Source organism: Dama dama, chromosome 8 (assembly GCF_033118175.1).
Source record: "Dama dama isolate Ldn47 chromosome 8, ASM3311817v1, whole genome shotgun sequence".
NCBI lineage: Eukaryota > Metazoa > Chordata > Mammalia > Artiodactyla > Cervidae > Dama > Dama dama.
The window spans coordinates 6,726,245-6,752,662 of NC_083688.1; the positions used below are offsets into that span (position 1 = coordinate 6,726,245).

A 26,418-nucleotide genomic window follows, 5' to 3' on the forward strand; every position below is an offset into this window, starting at 1 on the left:
CCTTTCAGGCAATGAAGAATTTTTTAAACACCACAGCTAAGGACTTGAACATTCATCTGCAGGTACTTATATGCTTATTATTAATACATGCATTTATGTTCTTCATGGTTTTCTCACAGTCATCCTCTACCACAAGTTTTTGGAAAACATTTATCATGACAGCCTTCACTCACCTTCAACTCACAGGCTCTGTTTCACCTTGAAGAGTCTGGTGACTGGCCTCCAGGTGCTGCTGCCCTGCCCGCACAACTGATGGCGCCTCTGGCGACTTCTTTCCTCAGCAGCCAAATGGGGAAAAGCTTCATGCCCTAGTTTAAATATCACCTCCTCCAGGAAGTCTTCCCTGCCTGCCTCCCCTCTCCTAGTCAAAGTGCTTCTTGCCCTTTTCTGGACCCTTTGTGTGTTCCTCCACAAACAAGGCTTTGTTTCCATGCTTTGTTTATCTGTTAGGTTCTAAGCTTCCTCAAGGGACCAGGTGGTATCCTTCTCTGAATGTCCCTCAGCATCTAGAGACTGGCTTGGCATGCAGAAGATGGATAATAAATATTGATTAAATGATTCACTCATCTTCCCAGCAAAGACTGGCAGAAGTTAATGAGATCTGAAATCAGAGGCTCGGCAAGCCCAGATTCAAGTCCCACTCTCCAACCTCCCGGCTGAGAACCTTCAGAGAGGCTGCGACTCCACCTCTCCACAACAGTTTCCTCAACCATCAAATACAGGTGCTTCCACTTGGCTGGTGTCACTAGGCTCCAGGGGAATTATTGGCTGATGATGATGTTGATGATTGCTAATATTTATGGAACCTATGGTGTGCTGGGCTCCAAGCACTTGGGCCTCTTTTCTGATCCTCGTGACACCCCTTTGAGACAGGCACTGTTATTACCCCCATTTTACAGATGAGAGAACCTGGAAGGAATTGTGGCAGAGCAGGTTTGGGGAAGGAACAGGGCCCCAGGGCCAGGAAGGGAAATGGGGGTGGTAGGGTGGGGCTGGGATGAAAGAAGGGAGCCAGCAAGGGGGCCATGAGCCAGCTCTCTGCGGCTGAGTTTCGGGCAGCTGGGGCTGCCTTTAGAGTTTCACTGCCTGGGAACTAATTCCTGCCAGAGGTGTGGGATGCCAATCTGCAGTCTGTCACCCTGAACTTGAATTCCTGCCCCTTCTATTTCTAGTGTAGGGCTCTTAGTCAGGCTGTTGGATCTCTCCGAGCCTCAATTTCTTCATCCTTGAAATGGGTATGGCAAAAGTGACCTTTCCATTCAAGATTCAATGAGGTGTTGGATATAAGGGGTGCACAGCAGGTATTTAATATATTTTCACTGAGCTTTGTGTGAGTGAGCAGAGAGACCTTCACAAGGAACTAAACCAAAATACTTGCAGTTTTCCATTCACGTCCTATACTCTCCTGTTTCCCAGCCTTGACTTCCATGGCTCCATATCCACAAGGCCCCTCCTGCCTGCCATCCCCACATGACAGATCTGACCTATCCTTCAAGGCCCAGTTCAAACGGTGGAGTGGCAGGGATAGAGTCTGAGTAAAACTTCCACCGACCCATGCTTGTTTTCATCTTCATGCCCTCTCCCTGAGCGTGCCAGGTACATAGTAGGTCAGCAGTAAGTGATGATGGTGTTAAGAGTGCACGTCTCCTGAACACTGCCTCAGTGTAAAGCACCAACCAGCCACTTTATATGCATTATTATTTTTTTAATATTTACTTAGTTTTGACTGTGCTGGAAGTTGGTGCTGGACAAGGAAGCCTGGCGTGCTGCAATCCATGGGGTCGCAAAGAGTCGGACACAACTGAGCGAGTGAACTGAACTGAACTGTGCTGGGTCTTCATTGCTATGTGCGGCTTTCTCTAGTTGCAGGGAGCCGGGGTTACTCCTAGGTGTGATGCTTCTTTTTCTCGTAGTGGTTTATCTTGTGGAGGAGCACTGGCTCTAGACACTCAGGCTTCAGTAGTTGCAGCTCATGGCCTCTAGAGGGCGGGCTCAGCAGTTGTGGTGCATGGGCATAGTTGCCCTGCAGCTTGTGGGATCTTCCTGGACCAGAGACCAAACCTGTGTCCCCTGCATTGGCAGGTGGATTCTTAGCCACTGAACCACCAAGGAAGTCCTACATTATTATATTGAAACTTCCCAACTACCCTACAACACTGTACAATAAGGGCATGTGTGCATGCGTGCGAAGTCGCTTTGGTCATGTCTGACTCTGCAACCCTATGGACTGTACTCTGCCAGGCTCTTTTGTCCATGGATTCTCCAGGCAAGAATACTAGAGTGGGTTGCCATGCCCTCCTCTAGGGTATCTTCCTGACCCAGGGACTGACAGAGGCTCACATATGTAAGGAATTTGAGCTAGGGCTGGATAAAGAGGAAAGTGGAAGCGTTAGTTGCTCAGTAATGTCCAACTCTGTGATTATAGCCCACCAGGCTTCTCTGGGCATGGGATTCTCTAGGCAAGAATACTGGAGTGGGTTGCCATTCCCTTCTCCAGGGGATCTTCCTGACAGAGGGATCAAACCCAGGTCTCCTGCATTGCAGGCAAGTTCTTTACTATCTGAGCCACAAGGGAAGCCCCGTGGTTAAAGGGGAAACCAGGATCTGAACTCAGATCTCTGTCTCCCAATACACTGAGCTATTATTTTGAATGAAGAACTCAATGCTGGAACCAACCCCATTGAAGGAGGGTAGGTTCTGCCAGTGAACCCAGAGTTCCAGTGCTGCATACACTGTTGCGGGTGGGAAGAGTGTGCTCACAACTATCAATTGCTTTATAATTACCGATGTTTAGCCCCATTTTCCAGATGAGGAAGCTGAGCCACAGGGGACGTTAAGAGAGGCTACACAGCTGGTAAGGGAGGCAGCCCTATTCTAGCCAGAACCAAAAGCCCTGGAAAAGTCCCCAAAACAAAGCAAATTTTCATTTCAGCTGTTGGACCTCATCCCTGGTGAATTTTCTTATGAAAAATGCCTCTGATTCCCTCTTCTCAAAGCCCTACTTATCAAAATTTAAAATGCTTGATGGAAACTTCCCAAAGGCACAGACCTCTTGTTCTGGGGCTCCCAGTGTGTTATCTGTTCACAAAAATCCAGAATCAGACAGAAGTCAAGTTAGAACTGTACATAGGAAGAGGGGGAAAAAAACCTCTGCTCTGTCATATTTGTACTTTTCTGTACAGTCTTTTTCAACTATTCTAAAATAAGCACATATTACTCATCCGGTAAAGAATCTGCCTGCAATGCAGGAGACCCCAATTTGATTCCTGGATTGGGAAGATCCCCTGGAGAAGGGAACAACTACCCACTCCAGTATTCTGACCTGGAGAATTCCATGGACTGTATAGTACATGGGGTCACAAGAGTTGGACATGACTGAGCAACTTACACTTTCACATTTTGGTAACTGGAGAGAAAATGTTATTTTTAAAAGGGGGGTGGGGAGCTGTCCTGGTGATTCAGAGGTAAAGAATCTGCCTGCCAAGGAGACATGCGTTCGATCCCTGGGTGGAGAAAATCCCCTAGAGAAAGAAATGGCAACCACTCCAGTATTCCTGCCTGAGAAATTCCAAGGAAGGAGGAGTCTGGTGAGCTACAGTCCATGGGGCTGCAAAAGAGTCGAACATGACTTAATGACTAAAAAATAAGTCATTTTTTTAAAAAAGCAATAAGTTGCTGCTTCAGGGAAGCAGAGAAGTTCTATTGATAATGATATTTTCACTGGAAAATTGTTGGAATGTGAGGTTCAGGGGTTCTCTGGACTGGCACATAGTAAATACTATATGAGTATTTGTCAAATAAATAAAACTCTGGGCCCTGACATTCTGTAAGCTGTGGCCTCTTGGGCATATCATTCCTCTACTCTGGACCTCACTTTCTTCACCTGAGAAACGGGACAAATCATGGCTTCCTCATATAGTTACTATGATAGTTGAAGAAAATCCAGGATGGTACATGAATGTGTTGTTTATGTGTGTGTTGGGCATAATATTAGCAAAGTGAATTGAGAAGATAAAAGATTTGAATGACCAGTCCTCCAGAGAATATATATATAGAGGCCAGTAAGCATATGAAATGGTGCCCAGTATCATTAATCATTAAGGAAATGAAAATCCAAACCACAAGATTCACACCCTCTAGAATAGCTGTAATCAAAACGAATGTTAGTAACAAGTTTTGGCCAGGATACGAAGAAATTAAAACCCTCATATATTGCTGGTGGGAACGTAAAATGGTGCAGCCATGTTGGAAAACAGTTTGGCAGTTCGTCAAAAAGTTATACACGTCTACCATTATTGTTGTTCAGTTGCTAAGTTGGGTCTGACTCTGTGATCCCATGGACTGCAGCACGCCAGGCTTCCCAGTCCTTCGCTATCTCCCGGAGTTTTCTCATATTCACGTCCATTGAGTCGGTGACGCCATCCAACCATTTCATCCTCTACCACACCTTGCTTTTGCCTTCAATCTTTCTCACCTCAGGGTCTTTTCCAATGAGTTGGCTCTTCCCATCAGGTGGCCAAAGTGTTGGAGCTTCAGCTTCAGCACCAGTCCTTCCAATGGATACTCAGGATAGAGTTTATGATATGACCCAAGGATTCCACTCCTAGATATATACCCATGTTCATACAAAAACATATGCATGGATGTTCACAGCAGCAGTATTCATAACGAGCAAAACATGGGAACAACCCAAGTATCCATCAGCTGATGAATGGATACACAAATGTATATCCGTCCAAAGGAATATCATTCAATCAAAAACAAATGAAGTACTGCTATCTGCTACCACATGCATGAGTCTTGAAAACATTATGCTAAGTGAAAGAAACCAGACACAAAAGGTTACATACTACATTATTATATTCAGGTAAAATGTCTAGAATAGGCAAATCTATAGGGACAGAAACCATTCCGACATAAGGATGTTAGTGCCACGCTTCTCCAGTGGAGACAGGCCATAAGAGGATGCTGTTCGCGACCCCCACACATGGGCAGGGCTTCCCAGGTGGCTTGGACGGTAAAAAGAATCTGCCTGCAATGCAGGAGACCCGGGTTTGATCCCTGGGTTGGGAAGATCCCCTGGAGAAGGGAACAGCAACCCTTTCCAGTATTCTTGCCTGGAGACTTCCACGGACAGTCCACGGGGTCGCAAAGAGTCGGACACAACTGAGCGACTAACACTTTCACCTTTTCACAGGGACAGAAAGCCGATTAGTGTTGCCAGGCGTGGGGTGGTTTCATCCTACCGATGAGGAAACTGAGGCTCAGAGAAACTAAGTTCCGCTATGCCCACCTATCTGGTGACTTTGGACTGGTGGCTTCACCTCTCAGAGCCTTAGTTTTCTCAACTAAAAAATAGAGGTAATGATGGGCACCTGAGAGGGTGGTTACCCACCTTCAAATTAGATCATGTCCCTTCTCTCTGGCCTTTCCAGGTGGAAGCTGGTGGGGTTGAAGGGGTAAGGCTGCCACCTAGAGGTGAGCTCTGGTACCTGCCAGAAGCCTGCAAAGCTATATAATACCTATTAACCAATGAACCAACCCCCTACAGACTTGGGGCAGAGATAAAGAATGTGAAAGATGCAGCCCGCTGGGAAGCCCAGGGCTACCAGATTGGCCAAATGCTTTCCAGATGTTTCCAGGCCCTGAAGATGTTTTTCACAGATGTTGGGTCTTGTGGTCTCACTGGAGGAGGGCAATCGGATTCAGGCCCCAGTAGAGATGCCCAGAGGAGTTTGGGGAAATACAGCCTACGAGTCCTGTGATTATCAGTCTATTCCCCCCTTTTCCCAAAGGAACTCTTTAAAACACACACCTGGTCTTGTCACTCTCTAGCTTATGATCTTGCAAATAGCTCCCCTGCATGGCCTAGCCAGCCCACCCCCTGCAAGCCCCTCAGATCTTCAGCCTCCTTCACACAAAAACCTGAGGCTTTGATAAAACACCCTTCTCTCGACACTCGCTCTGACCTCCCTGCTCTTCCTGTTAGCCCACATTGTTCTCTCTGCTTGGGCTTCTCTCCAACTTTCCCACCAGAAAAAAAAAACACACACAAGTTTCTCAGATACACAAGTCACAGAGAATGCTATATATACCCTCTATGCACAGGTGATCTCAAACTACACTCGATAAAAATGGGTGTATTTTCCATCTACAGATGGATGGTTAAAGGGGATGTGGTACATGTATACAATGGAATATTACTCAGTCTTTAAAAAGAATGAAATAATGCCACTTGCAGCAACCTGGATGGACTTTTTGAGACTATCATAATAAGTGAAGTAAGTCAGACATAGAAAGACAAATACGACTTCATTTATGCAGAATCTAAAAAAATAGATACAAATGAACTATTTACAAAACATACACAGACTCATAGACTTAGAGAATGAATGTATGGTTATAGTCAGGGAAGCAGGTTAACTGGGGGAGGGATAGCTTGGGAGTTTGGGACTGACATGTACACACTGGTATATAATGCTTAACATAGATAGCCAGGGACTTGCCTGGATCTCTGGCAGTCCAGTGGTTGAGGCCCTGCGATTCTACTGCAGGGAGCATAGGTTCGATCCCTGGCCTGGGAACCAAGATCCCACATGCTGTGCAGGGAAGCAAAAAAATAAAATTAAATAAAAGATAAAAATAAAATAAATAACCCACAAGGACCTACTGTATAGCACAAGGATTACTCCTCAATATTCTATAATAACCTAAATGGGAAAATAATTTGAAAAAGAATAGATACATGTATATGTATAACTGAATCACTTTGTTATACAACTGAAACTAACACAGCATTGTTAATCAACTATCCTCCAAAATAAAATTAATTTTTAAAAAATGGGTGTGTTTTAACCCTTCAGCTGAATAGAATTGAAACCTGGGACAGCAATATAAAAATTCCAGATCAACTACTGACGTAAAAAAAAGACTCAGAACTGCTTTGAAATAAACAAGACATTCAGTCTTTGGAGTCTGAGTGGTATTGGCCACACTATGAGTGTGGGTGGTGATAGCTTAGAGCACCCATTTCTCAGATGCTAATTCTGACCCCTGCTCCACACTTCCTGTAGGGGATCTCAGTCTGTCATCATTTCACATTGTAATTCTGTTCTGTCCCTCCCCCCATATTTAAGTCACTCCTTGTCTTCTTTATTGTCGCACCCCCATATTCAGCCCAATGTTCATTGCAGAGTAGAAGCCCAAGAACCGCTGGTTGAAATGAACTTAGTGAAACATTTTTGGAATAGTTGAGAGGCCACTCCCAGTCTCTTCCCAGAAAAGTCTCTGGCCACTGTCAGAGGCTCTGTGACTCTGCAAACCAAAGAGACTGCAGGGACCAGAATTCTCAGGTATCTCCTCCTGGCTCGTTGGCAGAGTAGCATCTCTCTGCCCATCCCTCTGCCCCCATGATCAGCCCTCCCCAAAAAGGCAGATAAAAAAATGATGCTAATAGTAGCAAAGCAAGTACATTCACACCTCAAATCCACTTTAGTTACCATGATAGTCCTAGGAGGAAGCCATGATTAGCCCCACTGTACAGGTAAAAGAGGGGCTTCCTGAGTGGCTCAGTGGGTAAAGAATCTGTCTGCTAATGCAAGAGACGCAGGAGGCGTGGGTCAATCCTTGGATCGGGAAGATCCCCTGGAGGAGGGCATGGCAATCCACTCTGTTATTCTTGCCTGGAGAATCCATGGACAGAGGAGCCTTTTGGGCCACAGTCCACGGGGTGATAAAGAGTCAGACAGGGCTGCAGTGACTGAGCTCACACACACGCAAAGATGAAGAACTCAGCGATACACCTGAAGGCACACAGCTTAAGAAGTGTCAGGCCACAGGATTTTATTGATCATGTGCCAATCACTGTTCTGAAGGCTTATAGATCTTATATAATCCTCGAAACATCACTATGAAGTATGTATTGTTATCACTCCCACTTTACAGATAGGAAACAGACTCAGAGCTCAGATACTTTTCCCGAGATCACAGGGCTGGTGATGCCTGGTTTTGAGCCAGGGCAGTCTGGAGTCACCCTGTCACCCACTCCGCTAGCTTTGTTTCCTTCTGCAGACCATCTGAAAGCCTTGGCTTCAGCGTGTGTGAGGAGGGTGAGAACACCCACATCCCAGAGTGGTTGTGAGGATTAGATCAAATGTATGCGGGCAGCTGGAACACACTAGATGCCAAGGAAAAAGAGGTAACAAGTTTGGCCACTCGAGTTGAAACTGACAATTGCAGCAACTGGCCACCAGGGGGAAGTCACGCGCCGAAGACCTAACACCTTCCCGGGTCCTGGTTGACCGTTGGATGGTTAAGAATTCTATTGAGACCTTCTTTTCCCTGTGCCCGGACCCTGTGATCAGTGACATCTTGCCGATGCAGAACCTGGTGGAACTAACCTTCCTGCAGATGAAATGAGGTATAGACCTTAAACACTTCCAAGGCCCCTTTGCCAACACCAGTTCTGGGAGGATGTATGCTGGGGGGAGCCTAGCTGTGTCCCATTTGGGGGTGGCCGTGGTGGGGGGCAGCGATTACTAGCTATGCCCCTTCTGCTGGAGGCTGGGCTCCTGGAGCCACAGCTGCAGGGTGGAGGGTGACAGGGGGGGCTTTGGAATTGTCTCCCTATTGGTTTCCATGGTTACAGATTGATGCAGGCAGCCCACTAGGCTGGGTCCTTTATCTGTATTGTCTCCTGGGGAAACAATGGGCTTTGGGGATTGGGGGGCCACTCCATGCAGATCACTGCTGCAGGAGGGCCCTCCTGGGCCCTGCTCTGTGAACCCCTTGACCCCGGGGTTGCTGGGGCTGAGAGAGCAGAACAGGGGGGTCAGCCTTGGCAATCACTCCCTGCTTTAGGGTCCAACACTACTGCTAGAGATTTGGGAGCGGCCATCTTCGGGGCCCTGAGATAACAACGTGGCAGAGGTCTCGGGGTACTGGATAAAAGGCACACATTTTAGAATCAGCCCTGATTACATCATGATTCCAACTTGGGAAATAACTTTTTACCTGCCTAAGTTTGCTCATCTGGAAAGTGGAGGGGAGCACCGACTTCATAAAATTTCTGTGAGGCAGCATCAAGCACAAAGCCCGGTATCTAGAGGCTCACGGAGTTCCTAAGCTCCGAGGGACTCAGAGCATGCCTCGGGTCGTAGGACTGGCTCTCTCTCAGTCTGTGGCCTTAGCCACGGCCCTTCCCCTCTCAGGGCCTCAGCTGCCCCATGTGTGGCTTGGGGACTTTGAAAGGTTTATAAAGAATGAGATGAGATGATAAGAAAATGCTTAGAAAAATAGAAGTCAAACCCTAACACACCACTCTGCTTCCAGGACTAACAGGCACTTGGAATATACAACACATGATCACCGGAGCATGTGACATCCAGACGAGTTGAATCTTTGGTGCTATGGCAGAAAGGGGAGACTATTTAGGAGGCTGGACATGGAGGGTCTCAGAATCAGGGAATTATTCCAGGAAGATCTGCCACCCTGGTCAAAAAAAGAAACAAAAGCACAGACAGGGAATTCCCTAGTGGTCCAATGGTTAAGACTCTGCACATTCACTGCCAAGGGTAAGGGTTCGATCCCTGGTGGGAAAATTACGAGCCCCCCACAAGCCAAGGGGCATGGGCAAAAAAATAAAAATTAAAAAAAAAAAAGCACAGAGAAATGAAGGGACTCAGCTCTCTGCCACCCAGTTTAATCACCTTGTTCTGTCATCACCTTCCTCTCCAAGGAAAGGGTGTGTCTAGGTGGGGAGGAAAGGAAGGAGTAAGGGAAAGTTACTGTCATTTATGGGACACTTTTATATGAGGTTAAGTTGATCATTAGCCCCATTTTATAGATAAGGAAACTAAATAATGCTATTATGGTTATTCAACTGGATTGGCCAAACAACGTATGAGGCCCAAGAATAAAAATAATTTGTCTGCAGGATGGAAGACAGAACTTGCTCAAGAGAAAACTAAAACAATTCTCAGCAGAGGGAATCAAACCTTTTAAGTGTCTGTCACTCACCCTTCCATTAAGACGCACTCATCCCGGAGTCTTGCACAATATAAGTGTGCAGGAAATTAAAGTTCTTATCACCATAAACGCTACTGTTAAATTTATTACTACACATTCAACGCAGGAGATACAAAGGCAAACAAAACTCCCTCCTGTCTTAGGAATTCAGCCTACTGAGAGGGAAGGAGGGTGCAAAAAATCATCTCTTACACTTATTGGACTTGACAGTAAGCACTTTTGACAGTAAGTGCTTTGTAAAAGTACAAAGCACTTTTGCATACACCATCTCAACTGAATTCTCCAAACAACCTCATGAGGAAGGCATTTTTCCCATGTTAGAAATACAGAAATTGAGGCTCGGTGAGGCCCAATGACTTGCCCAGACATTGTAAAATATGAATAAAATAGGAAAGAAAATAATTTTAGGAGGAAAACCACCTTTATTGGATTAACAGATGTGTTTAAAAAGCAATAAAAGGTATTAATTACATAAGGCACCCAGATCATAACCTTGTTTTATTAAAGAATATAAAAAGATAGCTCTTACTGAGTTAAAAAAACCAACATGCTTTGAAGAGCTCTCATCTGGAGCAATGACTATGCGAAGGCACTTTTTGTGCATCTCTCTAATCCTCACGACCTTGAAAGGTCTGCCCCCTTTCACAGATGGGAAGTCAAAGCTCAGAGGTGAAGTCAAGGGCCCAGGGTTGCACAGCAAGGAGGGGAGAGAACCAGGACTGAGACCTGGGCTCTGATACTCAGGTTCAGAGCAGGAGCCAAGGCTTCCTCCCAGGTCAGGTTTTTTATTTTGTATTAATTACTTTTATTTATTTATTGGAATATAATTGCTTTACAATGTTGTTAATTTCTGTTGTACAACAAAGTGAATCAGTCATATGCATACATATATCCCCTCCTTCTTAAGCTTCCCTCCCACCCCGCCTCCATCCCACCCACCCAGGTCATCACAGAACACCGAGATGAGCTTCCTGTACTTTATAGCACCTTCGTTCTGATTGAGAGAAAGAGTCAAGACTTGGGCTTAGGGTGGAGAAAGCCTGGTGCTCCCCAGAAAGAGCACTGAATTGATCTGCCGCCAGAGAAGGCTATCATATCCTAGGTGGTCTGGCCCCACCTGACATCTTGGCTTTTTGTTTTATTGTTGTTTTTATTTTACTTTTATTGATTTATAGTTGACTTCCAATGTTTTGTTCATTACTGCTCTACAGCAGAGTGATTCAGTTATACATATATATACATTCTTTTTTATATTCTTTTCCATTATGGTTTATCATACATGCGTGCTGAGTCACTTCAGTTGTGTCCAGCTCTTTGTGACCCATGGACTGCAGCCCACGAGGTTCCTCTGTCCATGGGATTCTCCAAGCAAGAATACTGGAGTGGGTTGCCATGCCCTTCTCCAGGGCCAGGTCAGTTTTGCCAAGGAATTCTCCAGCTGAGAGGTCAGAGTCACCAATCTCCCTTCACAGAGGACAGTGAGTGGGACGGAGCATGCGGGCCGCTCTTCAAGGCAAGAGGGCTTGTTTCAGCTCATCATGTGCGTGTGTGTGTTCATGCACATGCGTGTGCACACGCAGAAGTGTGGCTATGTGTGAAGTTCGTTAGGCTCTAGATCTCACAAAACTATATGATAAAAATCTGTACATCTTCTTGAAATGCCAATTTAAAATAATTGAGACATTAAGATTTTGTATAAAAACACAGATGGCTATAGAATGCATGGGAACTCAAACTTCAGAGTGTGGTAAGATAATGAATGACAGGCAGCATTTCGGGGTCCCTAGTATGTGCCAAGCGTTAGACCGAGTGTACTCTGGTAACTGATTTAATCCTCACACCTGGGAATTCCCTGGCAGTTCAGGGATTAGGACTCTGCTTTCACTGCTGGGGGCCTGAGTTCGACCCCCTGGTTGGGGAACTAAGACTCCACAAGCTTCATGGAGTGTCCAAAAAAGAAAAGTAAAAAAAAAAAATCCCAACTGTCTGTAGTAGGGACTTTCATTATCCCCATTTTATAGGTGCAGACACTGAAGATGAAAGAACTTAAGTAGTTTGTCCAAGTTCACACTCTAAGTGGGGGAATGTGGACACACACAGGCATATCAGAAGCCAAATATTGCTTGTTCAATTGGAAGTCTACAAAAAGATTCACAATGAGGGTGATGACAAAGTCACAGGTGGCTCCTGCTCTACTTCATCTTGATAAAATTATAGGGGCTGCCGATTTCAAGCAGTTCATCTGTGCCAGGGACTCTGTTGTCTTACTTAGTTCCTAAAACAGCCCTATGAAAGAGGTACTGCTGGGAGCTTTAGAGGAAAAAGTGATGCTGAGAGAGGTGGTGTCCTTTAGCTGATCACACAGCTAAGAAGTGGCAGAGACAGGTCTGTCTGATCACAAAGCTCCTGCTCCCCTGATTTCACTATGTTTGGCCTCCAGGTTCTCCAGCCTCTGAGTCATGTCCATCCTACCCCAACCCTGACCCCTGTTCTCTTCTACAGAGGGATGCGCTCACCAGCGAGCTGGTTCTGTATCAGGCGGAGCCTGGGTTCAAAGTTCTGACTTTCCACAGTTGAAAACACCTTTGTCATGAAATGATTACGAATCCCAGTGATGAGGGAGTAGTAGCTGGGCGAAGGGAGATGGCAATGGCAACCCATTTCAGTACTCCTGCCTGGAAAATCCCAGGGATGGAGGAGCCTGGTAGGTTGCAGTCCATGGGGTCGCACAGAGTCGGACACGACTGAAGTGACTTAGCAGCAGCAGCAGCAGCTGGGCAAAGACTGGGAGCACGAAGCTCTGGTTTTTAATCCCTGGGTCTGTGAGGGGGTCTTTTCACATGACACTGGATGCGTCACTTATGCCCTCTGGGACTCAGCCTCTCCATCTGTGAAATAGGACCATTTCTAACCCCAACTGTAACTTACTGAATGCCTCCCTGTGCCGGCGGGCCTCTTGGTGCTCTATCTTTAGTTCCTCACTAAATCCTCAGCAGGACTCTGCGCTGGCTCCAGGCTGGTTTTCTGAGGCTCAGAGAGGTTAAGGAGCTTGTCCACGGTGGCACAGCCTAGGAGTGGCGATGCTGAATTGCAGCCCTGCTTTTTTAAGTCCTTGCAATCTTCCTCAAGGCACCGAGCGTCCTGTTGATCACATACTCCTGCGTGTGTGTGTGAAAGGCCTCTCAAGAGCACACCTGCTGGACAGGCAGGGCTGAGATGCCATGGATGGATTATGCCAACAACTCTGCCACCCGGAAAGATGAGGGAGGAAATTATGTGAGGAGTCTGACAACCATGCCCAACAAGCTCTGTGGCTGGGGTCACCCAGGGCCCACCAAGTGCCAGGCGCTTTACGTGTCGTCTGCTTTAACCATCACAGCAAACTTGTGAGGGTAAATAACCTACCTCTAATGGATGGAGAAGAGATAGGCTACCCACTCCAGTATTCTTGGGCTCTCCTTGTGGCTCAGCTGGTAAAGAATCTGCCTGAAATGCAGGAGACCTGGGTTCGATCCCTAGGTTGGGAAGAGACCCCTGGAGAAGGGAAGAGTTACCTACTCCAATATTCTGGCCTGGAGAATTCCATAAGCAGTATAGTCTATGGCATTGCAAAGGGTCGGACACAACTGAGCAACTTTCACTTTTCACTTTTCTGATGGCATAGCTGATACATGACAGAGCTAGGGTTTCCACCAGCATCTGTCTGATTCCCAAACTCACAGAAAGTACAGGAGGGCTGTGGGGGGTGGGTAAGGCCAATTCTATATGACCACTGGTTAGTAGAAAGTTTTAGAAGAGCTGCGTTGGCTCAATGGTAAAGAATCTGCCTGCCAAAGCAGGAGACTCGGGTTCGATCCCTCATTTGGGAAAATCCGCTAAAGAAGGAAACGGTAACCCACTCCAGCATTCTTGCCTGGGAAATTCTATAGACAGAGGAATGGGGGGTGGGGGCTACAGTCTGTGGGGTTGCAGAGTTGGACATCGTTGAAGCGACTTAGCACACAGTACAGCAGACATCAACAAGACAGGATGTGGAAGCTATGTTGGAGACCTGGGCTCTGATGCTTACTCCAAGGTGATCTTTGGCAGGTCCCTTAATATCTGTGAGCCTCATAGGGGTGAAATGGAGGCAGCCCCCCAGGATCCTACAACCGCATAGACTAAAATCCCGTGTACCAGGAAATGGTCTCTTTGAACACTTTCTTGCTGCTGTGTTTGAATATGGAGTCCAACCTGCCCAGGGAAATGTGATTGACAGGATGCGGGACCAACATTTAGGCCCCTCAAGGCCCCCCCTGGATGAACCCTGAATGGAAGCTGAGACCATCTCTTCACACATCTGGACCCACTGCAGGGGCCCTGGTGGGGAAAAGACATGTGAGTCAGGGTGTGGGTGGTTCTGGGGGGGTTGTCTGTCTTGATGGTCCCTAAGTCTCTGATCCTACCCACAAAACCTAGGGTGGCCTAGTACCTGGTGTCTTGAAATCACTTTTTTTTTTTTCCAATGTTAAAAATGGAAACAATACCTGGTTCAGGAAGAACCTGGATCAGTGAGTGGGCAGGTTATTCTGGTGAGTCTGCCTTAGGTACCCTCACTACCACACAACACACAATTTTAGCCCCAAACCGACCAACTGCCAGCTGGCCAGCGACCACTTCGACTTAGGGTAATGAGTTCCATATGTTTCCATAAGAACCCAGCTAAGCTTTTCCCCAGCAGTTCTTAAAAAGTGTTCTCTCCTCTCCCCCAGCTTCGCCCGGCCACCCTTGTTTCATTTGGTCCTAACGAGGGTGTCAGGGAGGGGGCTGGGTGGCAGTGACAAGGACACAGTGTTTCAGGGAATCACCGGGTTCCCACTTCTCGTGTCCAGCTCCTCAGCTGGGTGCTGTGCAGCCCACTCGCCCCTGGCAGGAAGAGCCAGGTGAGTCCGGAAGCCTCTCAGGGCCTCAGCTGCCCCATCTCTAAAGTGGGAATAACAATCCTTGCTCAGGGTAGGCAGAGGATCACAAAGAGTGCCCTAGCTAGAAAGGTAAAAGACATGGGTTTCTGTCTATTTTTTTTTTTTGGCCATGTTTATGGGATCTTAGTTCCCAGTGAAAGTGTTGAGTCCTAACCACAGGACCACTAGGGAGTTCCCTTGAGTCCTGTCTTGACACGAACTTGCTGGGTGTCCCTGAGCAGGCTTCTTCCCTTCTTGGGCCACACGTGTGACCTCTAAGAGCCCTTCCATCCCCAACAGGCTTTAGGTTTGTGAACAAAAGGCAGAAGGTACAGGGAAGATCAAGGTACCTGTTCCCCACGGGTGAGGCCAAGTGTGGGGGGGTCCGTCAGAAGCCTAAGGCCTCCTTGCCATGGCCAGCGTTACCATCAGTTTGACCATGGTCTGCCCCCGCCAGAGTTTTTTGCCTCCAGCATCTGGCACAAGGTAGGAGCAGGGAGGTGTGGAGGGCAGGGAGTGTCCCCGATGGAAGGCCAGCTTCACAGTCTGAGTAATGCCAGGGGGAGGCTATGACCAGCCCCCAGCTGTGGAGGGATCGGAGTTCAGAGAGCTACAGCGCGCCCCCACTCCCCACTGCCTTTATCTGGCTTGTCAAAGGCAACCACCAAATCCTAGTCTCTGGGTGACCTAGTACCCTGATCCACACTGTTCACTGACCCTGCCTAAGGCTGACTCACTGACTTTGGCCACTGATGCTACTACACTCTGTCTATTAAGCCCTGCTGTAGACTGACCACTGCCAACTTCCACCCACACTATCTCCAAACCTTGCCACAGTCTGGCTAAAACCCCAATTCTGGCCACACTCTGACCCCTCACTCCACTTTCAGACTGACCCTTAATTTCGGTCACAAAGTGATCCCCTGACCCTGCCACTGACTGACCCTTAACAGGAGAAATAACCAGAGAACAATTAAATGCTAAACTCGGAGTGAAACCGGACATCAGAGATAGAAGAGTCTGGCGGAGTTGGGAGGGAGATCGGGCGGAGGGCGGAATCTTCCCGGAGGACCCCGGTGGGCCGGGGGCCCGCACTCGGAAGGTCGGAGAGGCCTCGTGCGGGGCACGTCGCAGGCGCTCGAGGAATGCAAGTCGCCTGAAAAGAATGAAGGAAGGAAGGAACGGGGTGCGATCCAGGGCGGCCGCCCGGCCCGGGCAAAACTGCCGAGGCAGGAAGCGGGGTGGGGGCGCGTCGAGGCCGTCGCGGTCCGAGCGCAGCTGGGGGCAGCGGGAGAGCGATCGGGTCAGCAGCTCGGCTGGGTGGGGGTGGCCCGGCACCCCGCCCCCAAAGCCGGGAGTCTGGGAACCGGGAGGCCGCGCTGCTGGCAGAGCGGCAGGGGCGCCGCGAGGCTCCGGATGGGCTGGGAGCCCCGCCCGCAGGCTGCGGAGGGAGCCGGAGCCAGAGCGGAGCCAGAGCTCAGACATCCGGGCGCCAGCGAACACCTGCGACCGGCCCCCAGGGCCCGCGGGGGGGAGCGCGGGTCGCCGGGCCGGGGGCGGGGCAGGGGCGGGGCTATCTTGGCCCCGCCCAGTCGGGCTCCGGGCCACGTGGGCCGAGGCCCCGCCCCCGGCCCGGCCTTCTGAAGCCTTGGCGGGGAGCGGAGCGCCAGAGGCAGTTCTGCTAGAGCGAAGCGAGGATTTAGGATGTAGCTCCGGGAATGAGTGCCAGCCGGCAGTGAGAGATGATGAGGTCGAAAGACGGCCACTGGCGGTTGTCCGGCACATCCGCAGGAGAGCTGTCACTGGTCTTCTCGGACAGGGCACTGTCTCTGGTTTCTCACACGCATGAATTTGAATCCTTGCTTTGTCACTTAGGAGCTGTGTGGCCCCGGGCAAGTTACTTCATCTGTTCTGAACCTGTTTTTGTTTTTTTTTTTACAAAGTAAAAATCCCTTCCCAAAGTCCGTTTTTCAGAGCTGATCCAACAGTGAACTGTTAAGACTCAGTTAATGGAGAATCTTGCCTTTTCAGGGAGGCTGGTAGATGCTTTATGCATCTTTAATCCGAAGCACAGACCTGCAAAGGAGGCACCATCATCCTCTTTTCACAAATGAGAGGGAGACCTGGGGTGGGCCTAGGTCTTTCATTCAGCAAGCGCCTACTGGGGACCAGATATGTGCCAGGGGAAGGGAATGGAGAGGGAAAAGATTGAACGTGGACTTTGGAGCTAGGTGGTGCTGGATGCTGCCTTGCTGTGGCCCTTCCTTGCTATGTGACCTGGATCAAGTTATTCAGCCTCTCTGAATTTGTTTCATGGGAATAATGAAACGTTGCTGGGTGGTGGTGAGGATTAGAAAAATGTTAATATGAAATAGAGCCTGGCACCTGGTAGGCATTTGATAGGTGTTTATGACACAAGACAACTCTCCTCTCTCAGAGTTTTCTGACCTAGGGCCAAATTGCTTTCACTCTCTAATGACTAATGAACTGGTGTGCTGGTTCCAGCTTTTGTCCCTGCCACCTGAGCAGTTCAGTCTCCGAGGACCTTACAGGCAATTTCCTTGGAATTAGCTTAATAATACCTCGTAGGTGTGTGATGCATTTCAAAGAACTTTCCCACCATTATCTTCTGTCCTGGGAGGCAGCAATGCAAGAAGCACCAGCTGCTGCGCAAGGGAGGAGAGAGGCTTGGAGAGGTGAGGTGGCTGGCTCAAGGTCACGGGGCAGATGAGCCATCCAGCGCTTCCTCGCCTTTCAGTCCCGCAACTTCCGAGCAGGAAGCGGCATGGTGTGGCAGAAAGGGCACAGGGCATTGAGTTCAGTGCCTGGCTTTGCTGCAATTAATGGTTTAATGTGGGGCCAGGTGCCTCAGAACTGTATCAAGAGCAGCAGTCTCGCACAGGTGTGGACACTGAGGCTCAATAGAAACAGTCCCTAGCTTGCAGTCAAACAGCTAGCATGCTGTTCGCACCTTTGTGTGGCTGACTTCAGAGTCAGCACAGGACACCTAATGAATGATCCCAGGTAGACCCGGCCTGGGTCTTGTACTTACTGGGTTTGAAGCAAAAGTTCCTCACATGGGGACTGAGGGCTCTCCCCAGGGCATTGGAGGTTTGCTTGGCCATGCGTGCATCCTCAGTCGCTCAGTCGTGTCCATCTCTTTGTGACCCCATGGACTGTAGCCGACCGGACCCCTCTGTCCATGGAATTCCCCAAGCAATAATATTGGAGTGGGTCGCCATTCTTTCTCGAGGGAATCTTCCTGAGGCAGGGATTGAATCTGTGTCTCCTGTATTGGCAGGCAGATTCTTTACCACTGAGCCATCTGGGAAGCCCTATTGCTTTGGCAAAATTGTGTGTGCGTGTGGATATTCTGAAGAGTATTCATACCTTTCACCAGATCTTTGGAGGAGACCAGGAAACAGGTTAAGAACACTGGTCCATCAGGAGAGTGGTTCACAAAGACAAAGTTTGCCTCCCCGTCACATGCCCCTGTTCACCCTTGCAAATTCACCAGGGTTAAGTCATGAAAGGTGGGTGATGACGTGACCTGTTTGTTATGAAATACTGAAGTAACTAATGCCAGGTGCCAACACATGAATGAGATCATATCATAAACAGGAATCTAGTAAGACCAGGCGCCTGGTGGAACCCACCTGGGGAACTGCCAGATCGATGTTGGGGTGGGGAAGCAAAGGAAGATGGCATGGCTTGGGAGTCCTGCCCTCTGCCTGACTCTCAAGCCTGGCCCCATGGAATAGCCAGCCGCAGATCCTGCTCCTTTCCACTACAGTCATGGTCACTGTTGTTCAGTCACCAAGTTGCGTCCGACTGTTCATGACCCCATGGACTATAACACACCAGGCTTCCCTGTCCATGGTCACTGTGGTAAAGTTTAAGATCCCATTTCTGCCTCTCGAGGGACTGTGTGAACCTGACTCCAACTTATTATCCACTGAGCCTCAATTTCTCCATTTCTGAAATAGGGCTAAAGATGCTTACAGAGGAGACTCCCACTGGAGATGTTATTTGAAGGATATACCAGGAATGAGGAGACTCCCACTGGAGATGCTATTGGAAGGATACACCAGGAATGAAGGCTCTAGTGCTGTCTTCCTCAAACTCCCAGTCTAGGCTTAGTCTTCAACTACCTGGTGGTAGAATTTATTCCCTTATTTCCCAACCAGCACCGAAGTCCTTCTGATCAGAGTAGTTGATCAGATTTGAGGGAAGAGACCCTCTCCTATTTTCCCCAACTTTGGAAGCCCAAGAGGAAATAAACCAGAGAACGTGAGGCGGGAAGTAAACCAAGCCCAATGATCCATTTATTCATCTCTGAAATGGATCTATCAGCACCACGCCTGCCTGACAGGTGAGGGTCCTGTTTCACATCCCCTGCTAGAGAAACATCATGATTAATGGCATTAATGAGGACTGCCATCTGCTAGTTAGCAACACAGCTCTCAAACGACCTAAGAACTGGGACTCAGGAGAGATTTCTATCCTAGGCCCCCAACTTGCTGGGTGAGCTCCTTCCAGTCACTTTCTCTCTCCAGTCTTCCCTCACTTGTAAAGCGAGGCAGGGCAAGGCTCTTCTCTGCACCCAATGCGTGTGGGGCTCCCCCCATGAGCCCTTTCTACTTCCCCCTCTTCCCCAGGCTTAGCTGGGCATTCTCCCATCTCCCTTTTAAGGGAATAAGCAAGTTTACTTTTCCTAAGTTCCAAGAAAGACATGAATTTATTCTCCCTAAATCCAGCTTTGTGAGAAACAGTGTTAGTACTTAAAGTAATCAAATTATAAACACAAGTGTTTAAAAACCGTTTATTATGCAAAATGTTAACTTTTATAAAAAGTTTAATATACATCGCATGGTTACAGAAAGTCACCTTCCTGCAAAAAAGGTACAAAAGCTAAATACTCTATTATAGAGTTCATAATCAGGGCAACAGAGTCTTTCTCCAAGGAGACCAGAAGACCAGCTCTACCGCTGCCTTGGCCAAGGCAGAATTTGGAGAACAGCCAGCCCCCACCCCCAACCCCGTACACCTCCACACACTGAAAGACAGTCTTTAAAACTTGGGAGTGGGGTGAGGGCTGGGGGAGGTTGCCCAGCTGGTGCCCAGAGCTAGCGCTGGCTCTTTAGGCCACCCAAGTTCACAGTCCTTCGCTCCCGGGCGCAGGTCCAGCCTCGAGGCAGGGGTTTGGGGAAGTCAAGTGGGCAGGGCAAGGTTGAGGCCCATCCATGCCCTCGGGCTTCCGGCCGTAGAGGGTCCCGGGGTCCCGGACGGGCGCCAGCACCTGCGTTCTGGGCGGGGGAGGAAAGAAGACCAGGGAGCAGTCAGTTTCCGCCGAGCGCGCCGAAGCGGGGGCCGTCCGCAGACTGGCCGGCGCCAGGGAGGAAACTTGGTCTCTACCTCCAGCTGATAACTCCGCGCCCCACACTGCCCCCACCCAGTTGGCGCCGAAGGACCACAGGCGGAGCTTGCACCACCCCTCCCTCTTGGAAGTGACACTACTTGGGAGGGGGCTGAGGAAAGCGCGGCTCCCTTTACGACTCCAAGCCACAAACAGACTGGTTATTTTATTTAGTCGGACCTGCGTCTATAGTTTCGCGTCTTTGGCCAATGGGGGAAGACCGTAACAACGTGCACTTTAGGTTGAAACGAACTCTGGATCGGAATTGGTTCCGCCATTCATTTGATGTGACCACAGGCCAGTAACTTGGCGCCTCTCTGGCCTGAATTTCCCTAAACCGAGGGGGCCGCGGCAATCCTTTAAAAGGTCTACCAACTCTAAGTTCTGCCGTTTAAGCACCAGCCGTCCCCCTTCCCCGCCCCCGAGAGATTCGGCTTGGATAACTCACCTGGAGGCGCCAGGACGGGCCAGGTCAGTGGCAGAAGCTCCTTTGGTCGTTGGAGATCACAAGTTCCGGAGCGAGCTCGGCTGTCTGAGAGAAGGAAAAGGGGGGAAGGGTTTACGCACGGAGTTTGGAAGGTCCAGGGGTCCCCGTAGCATCCCAGCCTGGAGCTCAGCCCCGCCCCAGCTCCCGAGCACGCCCGCGCGCACCTGGATGGGAAGATGCGGGCCGTCTGGGGGCCCAGGGGCCGGCTCGGCCAGGACCACCTGCAGGTCGAGGATGTAGTCGATGACGCGCTGCAGGATTTCCACCTGGCTAAGCTGAGTGCCTCGCGGGACTCCGGGTACCAGTTCCCTCAGCCGCGAGTAGCAGTGGTTCATGTCGTCAAGCAGGCTCAGCGGCTCCTCGGCGGCCGGGCTCTTGCCACGGCCCCGCGCGATGGCCAGGCTGCGTTCCGACAGGCAGCACACCGCCTCGTAGCAGCCGCGCACCGGGCTGAGCGCCTTCATACTGAGCAATGAGGTTGGGAAGTGCTGGAAGGAAGGAGAAAGCCAGAGACCCTCTAGAGCAGCCTGCAACGCGCGCACGCTCTCCGAAGTCTGCACTTATAGAGTCGGCCTGGAGGGTACGCCCCTTTATGCAAAACATCCCGCCTTGGCCCCGCCTCCGCCAACCCTGGGCGTTCACAACCCGGGTAAATTGCAAACAGGCTTCCTCTGGCCGGTCTGACGCCGAATACCGCGGAGCCGCGGATTCAAAGAATGAGGAAGCGCTGATACTGGGGAGAGGCGGGCCTCTTTGCCAGCAAGGATTTTTAAAAAATCACTTAAAACCATTAACTTTTAAAAATTTGCCTTTTCCTGGCAGCGCCCCATATCTTCGAGCTCCCCTGCCCCCTTGCCAGTCCACCTACAGCCCAATACTGGTTCGAACCCATAGTCCTCCGAGGTCATAAATCCCTGAACAGCAAAGCTTTTTTTTTTTTTTTAAGCAAAAGATTTTTCAAGGGAAACTTGTAAGGAATTAGTGCCGCCTTGTTCCCCAATTTGCTGTTCGTCTGACCTCCAGACTCACTGGCGTCAGGAATTATCTTGTGACCAGAGGGGGAAAAAATTAATTGCGGTGAAGCTGAGGTTACAATGAAGAAAACAGATTTGGGCTAGGCGCTGAGATTGCAGAAGGAGGAGGGGAAGGGGGTTTGAGCAAAGAACACTGAGCAACAGGGAGAAAGGAAAAAAAAAGGCTTGAATTGTGCTTTTTGCATGGGGAAGAAAAAGAGCTCCCACCCTCTGGCCTCATGCATTCCATAAGGAGCCAAATATATGCCCAGTTATGTTTTGGAAGTGAGTTTGATTAGAATTTTGGACAGGGTTTTGAATATGGAGTACAGATGGGCTGATTTCTAGATAACCTTTTTAGGATCTCCCTTTGGGTCAGTTAATATTTTTTTAACTCTCCCTTCTCCCTCCCCCGAACCCCACATTCTCCACACACCTCTCTGCAGAAAACAATAGTTTGGTAATTTCATCACTCTATTGTCTGTCTCTTTCTGCTGTGGGAGGGCAGGCCACCTGGACTTGATTATTCTTAGCCTTGCTGAAATGGCTCCAGCTCTATCTGAGAGCCCCCAAGAAAGGAACTGGGGGACAGGCGAGTAAGCCCCATATTGCAATGGGACATTGCATTCTTTGCTTGTCTTCTTGTCATTTCCAAGGGTTTTGGGGAAAGTGCAGCCTCTGAATGCTGGTTTCTGTCTTGGGAGTGACCAGGTGGGATCCCTCAATGGTTGCTTCCCTAATCAATCAGTTGATGAATATTTATGGAGTTGCTTTCCTTAAAACAGTGACTTCTGCTCTCAAGGATCCCAGAATTTGGGGAGACAAAATTAACACCGGAAACAATTAAGAGTTCTATACTGTGTGGCACTGATTAACAGGACAATGGGAGCTCAGAGCTAGGACAATCTCAAAAGAGTCATAGTGAAACAGGACACTAGACTGAGAGTTAGGAGTCCTGGATTCAACTTCCCAGCCTTGCCAATAATCTGTCCTGTGATCATGGACAAGCTCAGGTACCCTGGCCTTGGTTCCTTGTGAATAAAGTGGGGAAATGGCGCTAAGTGGTTATTTGAAATCCTTTCCAACTCTAGAAGTCTGATGCTTTATGAAATTTGGACAGGCAGGTGTGGGATGGTAAAGGGTCCAGAAAGGAGTTATAAAATATTTCCAAGGTCACACCACAAGTAATGGCAGAGCCAACCCCAAAGTCTTTTTTTTTTTTTTTTTTTTTGCTGTCATACCACAGGAATCTGTATCCCAAGTAAAAGGTCTTCAAAAGATTTCTTCCTGAAATACGGATGTTTTCAAGGACAGTCTCTTTAGTATAAGAGGATGAAAATATCCTGTGAATGGACAGTTCAGTCTATATATGCTACAGAAGTCAACTGGAGAGCCTGTCAGCTATTTGGTCTCAGGAAAGGAATATGGTGACTATAAGGACTCCTGCATGACCAAAAAGAAAACCTTTTCGGTCATGCAGGCCTCCATGGTTTGTGCAAAATAGTCAAGCCCAGGTTCTGGAAAAAATCATGGCCTTTGGGGCTAGGCATTTTTATGTTCAAATTTCCATTCTTTTTTAGTAAACCTGTGAGTTTTGGGTAAGTCACGTCTCTGTGCCTCAATTTTCCAATTTATAAAATGGAGCTAACTAGATCTACCTCCTTCCTTCCACAAATAATTATTAAATGTCTCTTCTCTGCAAGGCGCTTAACATACTGACTGCATCACATCCATTAGTCTCCTTGGTGCCTGAGGACTGGTTGAGTGGATGTGAGGGCAAGTGACTGCTGAGTGCGTGTGTCTGGTTGAGTGGTCCGTGCTTAGTCCACAGGTCCACAAAGATTCGGGAGAAGGCAATGGCAACCCACTCCAGTACTCTTGCCTGGAGAATCCCAGGGACGGGGGAGCCTGGTGGGCTGCCGTCTATGGGGTCGCACAGAGTTGGACATGACTGAAGCGACGTAGCAGCAGGCACATAGATTCCCCCCTCTCTTTCTCCCTCCTCCATCACTACCACTGATGTCGGGCTGGTGCAGCAGTTTGCAAAGCACTTTCGCGTTATCTCTAAAGATGCTTTCAGGCTAAAATGCCCAGGAGCTGGGCGACACAGGCAGGAAAGAGATGCAGTGGGATTAGCAAGCAGAATTCTTTCCTGGTCATGTCAATAACTTGCAATGTGGCCTTGGAAGAATTTCCTTCCTTCCTGGGCTTCATTTTTTGTAAAATTGGGGGAGGGGGGAGCAAATGACCTCTAAGGGTACTCTCCAATGTAAGATGCTAATTCTGAAAGAAATGGGTTACGGTTGAGAACACTGGATAAAGTTTGAACCCAAAAGACTTCTTTTTCCCAACAGCGGACTGAAGGGCTAGCTCAGGCCTTCTGCAACTTGTTTAGCGGTGGTGGGGCCTCAGTCTCTTATTCCAAATGCCTCTGAACTTTCTGTTCCCAGTTCTGCTCCTTTTACCAGCTTTTTCCCCCCTCTTGCATTTTTTATTTTTATGAAAGGATGTCATTAAGGCTTTTGTCTGCGCTGTTTTTGTTTCAGAACTTTTCTCACAATCCTATTTTTTGTTGAGGAATCCGCTCCTTTGCCCAGCTGTGGGTCCCGGTCCCACAGCTGTGTTGATCTAAGACTCAGCCCCAGACAGCCTGGCGCCAGGGTGGGACGTCATGCGTTCACACAGGGATGCGTGTCCCAGGCAACCTTTCCTCGGGCAGTCACCGGCCGGCGACTGCCGCCCCCACCAATGAGCGTCCGACACCCGAGAAAGGGGCGGAGTCTGCGCCGCCCCGACCCACAAGCGGCTTGTGAATTGCAGATGCTGAGAACTTGATAACGTTCCTTGAATTGGGGCCCTTTAATGGCTCCCCCCTCCCCCCCCCCCCGCCACCTTCTATCTCTTTTAGTTCTTTCTTTTCTTTCTTTCGTTGATTCTCTTTCTTCCCACCTTCGTCCTTTACTACATGTGTTTAATAAGTTTTCGTCGTCTTCTTTTTTTAACTGTCTCCCCCCAGTGTCAGGAATCATTTTGCAAGCATTTCCAGGAACTGAATCTTCCTTTGCCAAAATTAAAAAAAAAAAAAAAGAAAAAAAAAGTCAGTGTTGTGCTCTCTGATTTTTTTTTTAAGAGTTGGCAGAACTGTTAAGTTACACTGTTTTGTCTTTAAATTTTTAAAAAATGGTGGGGGGTCTCTGAGCTGTCGATTTCAAAGCCAAAGTAATGATGATGAGAATTGCAGATGTCTTTTTGCCTAAACTGAGCTTATATCTACCTTTCTATTTTTTTGCTTTTAATGTCGAAAGTGGGGACCAAGAGAACTTCTGAATCTTGCCCAAAGTTATTCTGGGCAAGATATCAGTTGCTGACCTGTAGCCAGGACCCAGACCTACCCCTCCTGTGGCTCCCTGTCCACTTTGCCCCCTAAATCTCTTTTGAATTAGGGTAGTCTGCTGTATTAGGGATACATTAGGGATCTCAGGACATCCCCAGATGCTGCGTTTCCTAATATGTACCTGTTTGACTTCCCCGGTGGCTCAGACAGTAAAGAATCTGCCTGCAGTGCAGGAGAGCCTTGGTTCATTCCCGGGGTCTCGAAGATCCCCTGGAGAAGCGAATGGCAACTCACTCCAGTATTCTTGCCTGGAGAATTCCATGGACAGAGGAGCCTGATAGGCTACAGTCTATGGAGTCACAGAGAATCGGACACGACCGAGTGACTAACACACACACACACACCTGTCTGCTCACAAAGTACCTGTGAGAATGTGAGGAGGATTTCCTAGCCACACAGTTAGAACATACCCCTCCCCTCCCCCTAGCAAGGCTAGACCTCAAACTACAGCTTGAGACTCTTGTGAAACAAGATCACAGGGAATGCAGGTTCAAAGCCAGGCTCAAACCCTTGGATAGACTACCTAGCCTGCCTCTGCCTCAGTTGTCTCCTCTGTAAAATGGGGAGAAATACCCACCCACTTAACAGCTGGGAGGATCAAGGGGATAAGGGATAGAAAGTGCCACAGGAGTCAATTAGTTATTGTCATGTGCTGGTGAGTGAGGTAGGTGGTTTCAAGAAGCTTAATGGTTCCTGCTGAGACTGTTCTCAGGAACGTGGGCAATACTGAGAAGGGGACTATGGGGAGCACCTGGATCTCAGGCATGAGTCCTTATAGGAATGTGGATGTCTAGGGGCCTCCCAGATGGGCTCCTTTACAGTTCAGAAGTACTTGGTCCCATCATTATCATCATCATCATCGTCGTTGAATCTTAACTTCATTGAATCTTAACTATTTGCCAAGTCCTGCTTGCCTTATGCGTTATCTCATTGATCCATTCTGTGTACCAGCAGACTGAGCCTCAGGGAAGTTAATATACTTGCCTAGGGTTACATGGCTAATAAGCTACAGATCCAAATCTTGCACCCAGGTACCTGTTTTAAATCTTTTATCCTTCTGTGTTTATGCTTTTCCTTCTGCCCTTTCAAGGGACCTCCTAGGAAAGTAGCCTGCTCCTGAGATGGTTTTATTCTACCCGACA

General features: G+C 48.7%; 1 protein-coding gene and 1 long non-coding RNA gene across 2 annotated transcripts; one reads left to right on the forward strand and one right to left on the reverse strand.

Moving 5' to 3' along the window:
• The first annotated feature begins 16 nt into the window (after positions 1-16).
• On the forward strand, positions 17-3,588 carry LOC133060608 (uncharacterized). The gene is made up of 3 exons (XR_009693789.1): positions 17-62; positions 451-722; positions 1,721-3,588. It is a non-coding gene; the product is annotated as an uncharacterized LOC133060608 (long non-coding RNA).
• A 16,186-nt stretch (positions 3,589-19,774) lies between these two features.
• Positions 19,775-26,136, reverse strand: ID3 (inhibitor of DNA binding 3). The gene is made up of 4 exons (XM_061149138.1): positions 26,109-26,136; positions 21,034-21,428; positions 20,831-20,914; positions 19,775-20,272 (listed from the first exon to the last, which is right to left on the reverse strand). The coding sequence occupies exons 1-3, from the start codon at positions 26,134-26,136 to the stop codon at positions 20,855-20,857; spliced, it is 483 nt and encodes a 160-aa protein (XP_061005121.1). The 3' UTR covers positions 19,775-20,272; positions 20,831-20,854.
• Positions 26,137-26,418: the final 282 nt, after the last annotated feature.

What these genes read in the sequence shown, in the direction of transcription:
- ID3 (XM_061149138.1), bottom strand. Translation starts at nt 26,136, where the DNA reads ATGATGATGATGATAATGATGGGACCAA. An exon ending in GATGATAATGATGGGACCAA is followed by an intron (nt 21,429 to 26,108) that starts GTACTTCTGAAC and finishes CGACTCTATAAG; the next exon opens with TGCAGACTTCGGAGAGCGTG. An exon ending in GCCCGCATCTTCCCATCCAG is followed by an intron (nt 20,915 to 21,033) that starts GTGCGCGCGGGC and finishes TCCTTCTCTCAG; the next exon opens with ACAGCCGAGCTCGCTCCGGA.